The 10,031-nt window shown below is 39.3% G+C and overlaps 1 protein-coding gene across 1 annotated transcript; it reads right to left on the minus strand.

Annotated features, from left to right (window-relative positions):
- Positions 1-5,865: 5,865 nt before the first annotated feature.
- On the minus strand, positions 5,866-9,339 carry EEF1AKMT1 (EEF1A lysine methyltransferase 1). The gene is made up of 4 exons (XM_054389601.1): positions 9,184-9,339; positions 8,201-8,283; positions 7,276-7,556; positions 5,866-5,993 (listed from the first exon to the last, which is right to left on the minus strand). The coding sequence occupies exons 1-4, from the start codon at positions 9,331-9,333 to the stop codon at positions 5,866-5,868; spliced, it is 642 nt and encodes a 213-aa protein (XP_054245576.1). The 5' UTR covers positions 9,334-9,339.
- Between the last annotated feature and the right edge of the window lie 692 nt (positions 9,340-10,031).

A 10,031-nucleotide genomic window follows, 5' to 3' on the forward strand; every position in this document is an offset into this window, starting at 1 on the left:
GCTTCTTACAAAGCCTAAAACAACTTTAAGAACTCCAGAAACCAATAAAAGATTTCCATCACAATGTCAGGTTGAAGTTTATAACCTCATTTCTTGTGCACATGCTTTTCCATAATTCTGCTTGTCTTGGGATCTGCGTTTCCTCAAATTGTGGTGCTTCTATCTTAAGGAGGTTCTAAGGAGAGTTCAAAGGTTATAATGTGTTTATACTACACAGAGAACAACTAATTGCCTAGCTGCTGCCAGCAATTAAGGTAGTTAGGGGTTTCCTGGAGAATGTAAACACTTGCAGCAATTACATCTACTTTTCCTTCCTCCTAATATGGAAGAAGTTCTCACCCTCTGAGAAGAGAGTAATGGTAGCCAAAGACAGAGGGGCTCAGAAGCAGGTCGACAAAGCCAGAGAAACACCGCATTTGATGATGCTTCATCAGTTTAACTTCTTATGTTTTCACAATTGTGTGTTTTTTCTCCACATGTACAATGCAGACAGGGTGAAGATGGACCTTCAGACTCCACAGCATAGAAAGCAAAGTCTTGACAGTAAAAAGCAGTAAAAAACCTAAACAATAACAACAAAATGTCAAACCACACAGCCCTCAACATTTAGTAAACACCCAGATCTGCCAGCTAAAACTTTGGCTAAACACTGCCCTCCAGCAAAACTCATCTCTCTGTACACAGGTTCGTAACACCAATTTGTCTGCAACAAATTATTTACTACAGCACATGGATTTACTTGCATGGTGTAGAGAAAAAAAACCCTCACTTATTGTCACAACTCTCATCCTGCAGGCATAAATTAGAGTCATTTTTAGGTTTTCAAGTAACTAGAGCATGTTCTGGGAATTCCTGAGTTACTGTGTAGGATCAGGTGAATGGCTAATCCAGAAAAAGAGATGCTTTGGCTTACATATAGCTTCAGCAATTGGATGACTGGAGGGAAAGTACCAGAGGACTGCAAAACCTCAGTGCAGCAATAGATTATATATGTTGGTGAACGTCTCATACTGCAACAAGTGCAGAAAACTTGTATGGCTACAAGCAACCTCATGTTCTCTTGCTCAGAAGCCCATTTTCCTTTTTGAATTCTCACTCTCTTCTTCATGGCTCTTAGCTGAGCCATTTTTCTTCCTGATCCAGCTTTCCAGTTAGGTGTCTCTTAAAAGATCATGTTTATATCTTAGTGTGCAGCTGTTTGATAATAATTTGTTAGTGAACAACTGCTTGTTAATACCTAACAACAAGAACTATTTGCTACAGAAACATTTGTTAACCTTCAACATATCCTTCCGTATATAGATCCTTTTCACATTACTCATGTGGAAAAGGTTGAGTATTAAATATAGATTGCCTTTGTTTGAATTTTTTTTTAAGAGATCATCACATCATGGATTTATATCAGTTTCACTTCAACTGTGGTGTGACATTTTCCAGCTTCCAGCCCTCTGGTTACTGATGCTGTAGCCCCTTGCCTTTAATTTGCTTTGGGGGAGGGACGGTTCATTGGAGTTGCTTCAAGGCTTCACAAACTGTTGACACAAGACAGACATGAAATGCCTCATTGAACCAACTCCAGGCCAAATAAATGCAAACAATTCAAAGCTGAAACTATCTGGCAGCTGCAGCTGATTTGAGAAAATTTTTGTTGTGCCAGGAAATTTTTTTCCTTCAGTGAGGTTGTCCCTGGAATACATTAGGAACCACAAAACACAGAACAATATCCTTGGTAAAGAGATTATTTTCTTCTCTGTAGTATCACTTAAGATAGGTTGGAAAATTTTTATCATTCAGGAAGTTTGAGAAAAGCCTGGGATGCTAGTTTGATTTACTAGCCAGCCATTACATGAAGGTGTTTGAATAGGCTGAGGGCTACAGCTGCAAGTAAACATGGAAGTGCTTGAAAGAGCATAAATGTGAAGGCAGCAAGGGGAAAAGGATACAATGTGCTCACAAACTACCAACATCCCTGAGTCTCCCTGTGGAACAGCCACAACTACCTGGACTAGGGCACACAAGGGAGATCTAGACAATCCTGAGTAGTGGCATGAGCTACCAACTGGTTTTGTTGGCCTCCCATCTAAGGAGGCTGCAGAATATGAGCCAGTGTCAACTCAGTTCTGACACTGGCTGGCGAGGGGCTTCTGCAACCTGAACCTCTGAACCTGAACCCATGATCAGCCTGTTTCAATAAAAACTGCATCCCTGAGACATCCACAGTAAAGAAAGCAATTCATTACTTGACACAAATTTTTTCCATCTTATTACAGAAAAAGGAGATGTGTAATATTTCTTAAAGTTACTGCAATGGCACAAAGTAGAAATTCACTCTGAAGTTTTGCTTTCTTAGAAACACAGCTACTTCCTTGGAAACAGGTATGACAAAAATCATTTACATCCCATCACTGATGAAGGCTCTGAATGCTGCTAGTCAAGCTCTGCTTGGGCAGCTGCCTGCAGCAGGCTTTTAAGAGGGAAGCAGGTGGACAAGGGGCTGCTCTGTTGAGTGCATCTACAGCAATTACGTGTACCCTCATTTTCATAACCACGCATCTTCACAGTGCCTCTTTTCAAAGCCATCTGACCTACACGTGCGAAGCAGTTATTTTCTTGGTGAACTGAATTTCTTGGTACAACTGAATGTTGTACTTTTTTGTTGGTTTGATTTTTTTTTTGGGGGGGGGTTTCAAAGAAAGGCCTCCAATGACGTTAGCAAAGTTGTCTTTTAATTCCAGTGTAGAGAGTGCAACACTATGTATTTATCAAAATGGAAGAGACAACTGAAGGAATCAATAGCAAAGCAGCCACACAGGTGAAGCTTGTATTTCAACAGCACCTTTTAATTTGGGTGGGGGGCAGGGGAGGAGTATCATCCCTCTGGCAATTGTACCAGCCCCACTTGGAGCCTCTACATAACTAAAATTTCAGGAGTTACTTCATTGTCTCCATCTGCATGGTGTGCAAGATGTTGAGATAATAAATATAAACCAGTTTACAACTGTGAAGTACAGTTTTGCACCAATAACTATGCATAACTGGGTGTCAAGAAGGAAGGGACAGCCTCACTTGTACCCTGTGATAGGACAAGGGGCAATGGACATGAGGAGGAACTTCTTTACTGTAAGGGTCATGGAGCACTGGAATAGGCTCCCAGAGAAGTTGTGGAGTCTCCTTCTTTGGAGCCTTTCAAGACCCGTCTGAATGTGTTCCTGTGTGACCTGCACTAAATTCCATGGTCCTGCTCTGGCAGGGGGGTTGGACTCAGTGATCTCCAGAGGTCCCTTCCAACCCCTAACATCCTGTGATCCTATGATTTAACATTGTGGTTTGCTGTATTTTGAAACTGGCCACGTAAAGGCAATGGTGTAGCCCCCTGAAAGGCAGCTAAATTCAGATGTATGGCACCTGAGGACAGTCAGTTTCACAGGGGATTCTGGCTTTATTGGACTCAGCAGCAAGGATGGTTTCTGGTTTGAAAGGCAAAACTCTCAATCAGCTGTCTCACAGAGACTGTCAAAAGCTCAGTCTCCATTCTTCCCAGAAGCCCTTCCTCTGCTGTAGTTTTCACATATTAACAGCTTCTACTACCAGTCTGATAGAAATCAAGGCACAAGGAAGAGAAAGAAAATTAGCATCAGGAAACTTAGGAACAATATACAGGGAGGGCAGAGGGAAGAGGAAGCAGCAGAAAATGTGAGGAAGAAAAAGCCTTAGGAAGTGAGTAGATCTGGAAAATGGGGAAGAGAGCAACAGTGGCTTGGATTTATCACAGAATCATTTTGGTTGGAAAAGACCTCTGAGTCCAGCCACTGACCTCACACCACCATGGCCATTAAATCATGTCCAGAAGTGTCACATGTGTTCTGAACACCATTTATGAACCAGTGTTGTATCCAGCTCAGGAAACACAGTCCTCTGGGCACTATGAGAAGATTACATCCATCTACATTATTCCTGTTCATTTGTTTACTCCACCAGATCAGACAATCTGCATCCAAACAGCAGAGATGCACAGAAACATGCGTATTAGCTTTACCTTGTTGAAAATCTTGTCTCACAAGCTTAAGTAGGTTTATTCCACCACAAAATACATGTCTTAATACTTCATTTTAGGTGCTTCATTTTGTAGCTGCAGTGTTACTGTTGGCCTTTTACACAACCCTACTGTGTGAATATGGCATGTATTTATAGCAGATAAAACTGTTGAGTTCCTTGCAATTTATGAACCAGGTTTCACCCCAAAATACATCAATAGCACAGTCAAAAGGTTAGTCAAAACTGGCTGGAAAAACTCCCAGTTACCAAATACTATCCCAAAAGTTTTTCAAATGTATCATCTATTTTGATTGGAATTGATTAAAATATAGCTCAAATCTTGTATTTAGAATTTAACCTTTGTCTGTTAGAAAGAATGGAAGTTTACCAATACATTGTTTTGTACCTCAGTGGCCTTGCAAGTTTCAACAATTTCTAAGATGCTTCTGTTCTGCTCTGCTGCTGTCTATGGAACAGGAGACAACGGTAAAACTAGGCAGCTGGAGAAAAAGGAGTATTCTTGTAACCACAAACTTGACATACCTGTAAATCGTCTTTAGCTTGACACTGAAATCTGCTAAAAAGCAGGAGCTCTATTTAATCAGATCTATTATGATCCAAGATTTAAGGAACTAGCATGTATCGGTCACATTACTACCTAAGTATCTCATGACCAACAATAACAGTAACTCCCGGTGAGAACCTATGAACACAGTCTGAAGCACTAATGCAAGGATCATCTGATCTGTTGCATTTTTATTTACTAATTAGTTCATTTTCCAGGTGATTTGGCCTGACTGATGTACAGGATTCTTAATGAAAGTAAAGCTCTCTCTAATGGGGAATTCTTTAATATGTTTTTTGAAAGAAGACATTAGGTTTGTATCACCTCTAGAGATTAGCTAAATGAGTAAATGGAACAGCCTACATGTGTGGGGTTTTTAAAAGATCAGGATTTTCTCTTGTGCTGACACATGAACATCACAAAATAAATGCACTGTACTTCTGCAAAGAGATGTTCAACAACTTACATTACTTTAGCATACATAGGTACATGGGTTTGTGTGGTGGTAGGTGATGACAAGATAGATCCTATCTTTTCCAAAAACAAAGCCTAGGTTTATGACAAGGCTTTAGAGAAAAGATGAAATAATAACTACAAGGTTTTAAAAAGCTAGTCTGGCAGCAATAGTGGAGACTTAGGTCTTACCTTACTTGGCAACTAGTAGATAGTTCTGATTATTATTAAAAGCAACTGGAGAAGCCTTCCAGGAGGAGACCTATTTTCTCCATTATTTATAAAAAAAAGATCAGCCTCCTGAATAATGAATCTGAAAATATCTGATATTCAGAAAAAAACATCTCTCAATCCTTTTACTAAGGGACCATCTCTCAAGAATGAAATGAGACCACTTTCATGCTCTTTCAGCTATCTACTAGCTACCAATTCATCAGTTCTGATATGATGATGATTTGGATCTCTGTAAGGGAAGCACCTATGTGTTGTTAACCAGCTAAAATCACTTCAGAGAGGTCACCAAAAACTCCTTGAATGGCAAAAACCACCAGTTAGGATGAAACTGTTTGCAGGGAAGTTCCCTTTATCAAGCATCTGCATTGCTTGGTCACCATTTACCTAATAGGTAAGAAACAAAACACAGTAACTGCAAATGCTTGCAGCTTTAAAAGAGGGGGTGGTGCACTGGCTTGATTAAAAGCTAGCCCAGAAAACGTCACTGGGAGCTGAGTATTTCAGCACTGAGAATTGTAGAATCATTGATAAAAGCCAGAAAGCAGCTTGACTGAAAAAAGTTGTAGATCTTATGAGAATCAGTCCAGTCCAGAAGCATAGTTCACATAACATCGAAATTCATTGGCTAGATTTCGTGAGTGTTTTGGAATAAACTTGCACATCTTCACACCAAGATGTTTTGCTGCCTGTTCCTCCATGATTGCACCTGCAGAAAAAAAAGGCATTTGATGAGAAAACCAGAATGTTTAATACCCCTTCCCAAATGCACACATTAAAGCCTGCTTTTTTCAAGGAAGGAAGCAAGGCTTAAAGCAGCTATACTGTCAGCTCTGCTTCACAACTGAACCTACTGGGAAACTTAAAACAAATCTGAAAAAATGGAGGACACCCCAATGAAACTAATGCCTGAGAAGTTTCATAAAAATAGGTAGAGGGCAAGATCAGTGACCCTTTTATAGAAAACAGAAATGTGAATTCCATCTTCTTGCCACATGCCAAAGAAATTCCATGGTAGGGAGCCATGGGAAATGCAAACAGATTACATACCCTCTGCCACTTAAACAAACCACAGTGAGGTATTTACAGTACACACTGAGAATCATTTCTTTGAACAGTGTTTCTCAAACTTTGTAAACTGAAGGACCACCTATCCATTTTAGGAAAAAAAACTTCTAAGAGCCACCCTTGTGCATGACTGCCATGTGCAATCAAAACAAAAAAGTAGGCTTTTTATGGCCATGTATTGTTTTACATTTCTTTATTTTGCCTGCTTGGTTGACTTCCCTTGAATTACACGCATAAGACATTAACAGAAAGTTGCACCTATGCTTGTCATACCTCAATTTCAATCATTGCAATTACAGAGAAAGAAAAAAAGTATTTCTGGAATTTTGCAGTATGACCTTCTATAACCAATGCTTATCAATGCTTGGAAGCACCTAAAGGGCAGGTGTCAGGAGGTTGGGGCCAGTTTTTCAGTCATATTTGGCAACAGGCACAAAGTAGAACACAGGAAGTTTCACGAAACACGAGGAAAACCCTTCCTTACTTCAAGAGTGAGAGAGCACTGGAACGGGCTGCCCAGAAAGGTTGTGGACTCTTCCTCTCTAGTGACTCTCACAATCTGCCTGGACATATTTCTGTGCAACCTGATCTAGGTGAACCTGCTTTAGCAGTGGGGTTGAACTAGATGATCCCCAGAGGTCCTTTCCAACCCCTACCATTCTGTGATTTTAGTACTCAAAAATTTAGTGAAAACTGTAATGCTGTATAGAAAGAGTAATGACTTCAACTATTAAAATCTACATGCCTTCAGTTTAAAATAAAGTTTGAACCAAAAGTATATTAATGCTTAGGACAGATACTCCTCCTTGAATTAATGATAAATTAGTGTTGTTGAGTTAGTATTTTTCTCACTTGAGGAAGTTTGTCCTTTGAGAGACAGAAAAAGATGCTTAATGGTGACCTAATGTTTTTACTAATTATACCTGTGCAAAGCAGAATCTTTCCTTTTGTTAAGTATTTGATGGTCTCTGCAGTTTTATGAAGACATTCCTCAGACAGATAGGGTGGATCTGCTATGACAATGTCAAAACTGTGTGGCAGGAGATTTTGAGGTAAGTTCAAAGGGTGGTTGTAATCATAGAAGATGAATTCTTCTCCATATACAGAAAATCTTCTGTCATACTCCAGTATACAGACTGAAAAATCTTTACCATCCTGTTCTTTCAGTTTCTGGTACACACTTGGTGCACTAACACATGCTATCCTGAAAAAAGAGACAGTAACTTAAAATATTAATTTAAAAGGCAAACAACCATATAACAACAAAAAACCTACAGCAGTCCTCCGGGCTCCTTTGGGAAAATATTTTACATCTTAGTTAAAAAAAATGCAAGCTACTCTTCCTCCATTCTGACAAATAATTACATAACAGTTTTAAGTATTAAAGCTGCTATCTCTTCAACCCCTATGCTACACAGAGACCTTAAGCTTAACTTACAGAGAAAATCTTGTTTCAGCACATATACTTGAAAACATAAAATTAAAAACATCTCCTTACAGAAACAGGAAGAAAACCAAGTTTCTCCATCCATTCCTACAGAAACATTGTGTGAAAAGAGAGAAAACAATTACAAGTCACTAATATGCTCTGGAGCAATTTGTATTTCTCAAAAGATAGAAAGATGCATACAAACTTTTACAAGGCAAAGCCAAAAGCCTACAACATTCAGCAAAACGCTAAATGGTTAAGACCAGTACCAACTATTAATAAACAGCAAAACAATTCTGCAATATCTCAACTGAAGTGCAATGAGTACTGAACTAAACTGCATGCTCTGTCTACAAAGTAGAAACAAAGTATTGACAGAAAAGACATGTTAAATATACAACATAATTATTAAAACCTACCTGCCACCTTTTCCAGCTGCCACAACTGCTTCATTAGCCAAGCATGATGCAGTTTCATCGCTGTACCAAAACTGGCTCAGTTGCTGAGAAAGATAATGCACAATTACAAAAAAACATCAAATCTTCTGACTTCTGTACAGTTAGGTGTGAGGAGTCATATTTATGGAAAACCAAAATCCATAGCAACTTGTCAGTTCACAAACTGTAAAGCTGGAAAGTTGACTATTTTCCTGACAATATTTACTTCTCTAATCCAGCAACACAGAGCAGGTTGCTTTACGCTGTGTGCTTCCGAAGCATTTACTGCAGCATCAGGCAAACCAAGCGATGCAAAATTTGCTGATGAGATTAGTTCAAACCCAATGTGCAGATGCATGATACTTACATACTTTTAAATTAAGTTACTTTAGTGGAACAGGAAAAAGCAACTTGAAATGTGAAGGAAATAAAGGATAAAACTACTAAATCAGAAAAGACCCAAAAAAATGAAGAATAAAAAAAGAAAACAGCCCAGAGAGAACCCAAGTATCACTCTATCAGAAGACAAAAGGCAGCATAGTAGCCACCCACAAAAACAAAGAAATAGAACACAGAAAGAAATATGATGTGAAAGGAAAGATCACTTGATCTTGTTACACTGTGATTGTCTCAAGCTCAGGGAAGAATCTTTACTACCTTCACGAGCCAGGCTGGAGTTAAAATTTGCAGAAGGAATAGGTGCTTCTCTTGGCAACTTTAGTCCCTCTCCATGTGATTTCAATTTGTACCCCCCAAGCACATGTAGAACAGACAACTGTACCTACATTTAACATTAAAGCAAATATCCCTATACTGTTACTGTCCACGAATAGTTTGATTTTGAAGCTCTAGAAACATCATAGGTGTTCCTTTTTTAAATTTAATTTCATTATCCAGCTACAAAAGAAACTTGGTAAAGGCTACTCCTCTAACTGCTCCATTCACTGAAGTTTATTGTTTCTTACCCAGTCTTCCTCTATTGAGCCAATGGAATATTGATTAAATCCCTGGGAGGTCTTCATGCCCTCTCTCTGCTGCTGTTCCAGATAGAACTCCTGGAGGGCAGCCAGTGTGTGGGATGAAAGCTGGGGAATGTCATCATCGTCATCATCCATTTTTCTAGACAACAACCAGAGGGGAAAAAAAAAAATCAGTAAACCCTTTTCAGTGGTAAACGATTTTAATAACAGCATAGTCTCCTGAGGTAAACCAACCTTCACCAACAACGTAGACTTAGTCTAACAGCTAACTTGTAGGCAAACCTCCGAGCAAGAGAAAACATATTCCTTCAACTTAGGAGCTCTTAAACCAGTGAGAAGCAGATTGTAAATATCATGTCTCCAGAGAGAATTCAGGAAGTACAGCAACACTGTTCCCTTTCTACACAACACAGATTTGGCTTGTGTTCTTGCTGGAAAGCTGTAATTACAGTTCTTGATTTCCTTAATCCATACACCTTTTTTTGTATGAGCTTGCAGAAACAAAGCCACCTTCAGTGGATTTGGCAAATCCTAAAGAAATTTTTCCCTTCCCTCCTAGAAATAACAACAGCTACTGGTCATTCCTTCCCGTGTTCAAAAGTCACACAATTCTGACTCAAAATGCAGTGTAATAGCATTCTAGGATCAGTATCACCCAACTTTAACTTCCACATTAAAAAAATTCCTCTGAATGCCAGAAACCTCCTACGATGAAAAGGAAGCAAGAAGGTCAAGATGTTTTTCTAAGGTTACACTACTCGTGTGCACGGTGTGCAAAACACAGACGTACTTCGTACCAAGACGACACGGTGCACACTAGTGGGAACGCACAG

This window comes from Indicator indicator, chromosome 1, assembly GCF_027791375.1.
Source record: "Indicator indicator isolate 239-I01 chromosome 1, UM_Iind_1.1, whole genome shotgun sequence".
Classification (NCBI taxonomy): Eukaryota; Metazoa; Chordata; class Aves; order Piciformes; family Indicatoridae; genus Indicator; species Indicator indicator.

What these genes read in the sequence shown, in the direction of transcription:
- EEF1AKMT1 (XM_054389601.1), bottom strand. Translation starts at nt 9,333, where the DNA reads ATGGATGATGACGATGATGACATTCCCCAGCTTTCATCCCACACACTG. An exon ending in GCTCAATAGAGGAAGACTGG is followed by an intron (nt 8,284 to 9,183) that starts GTAAGAAACAAT and finishes TATCTTTCTCAG; the next exon opens with CAACTGAGCCAGTTTTGGTA. An exon ending in GCAGCTGGAAAAGGTGGCAG is followed by an intron (nt 7,557 to 8,200) that starts GTAGGTTTTAAT and finishes CTCTTTTTTCAG; the next exon opens with GATAGCATGTGTTAGTGCAC.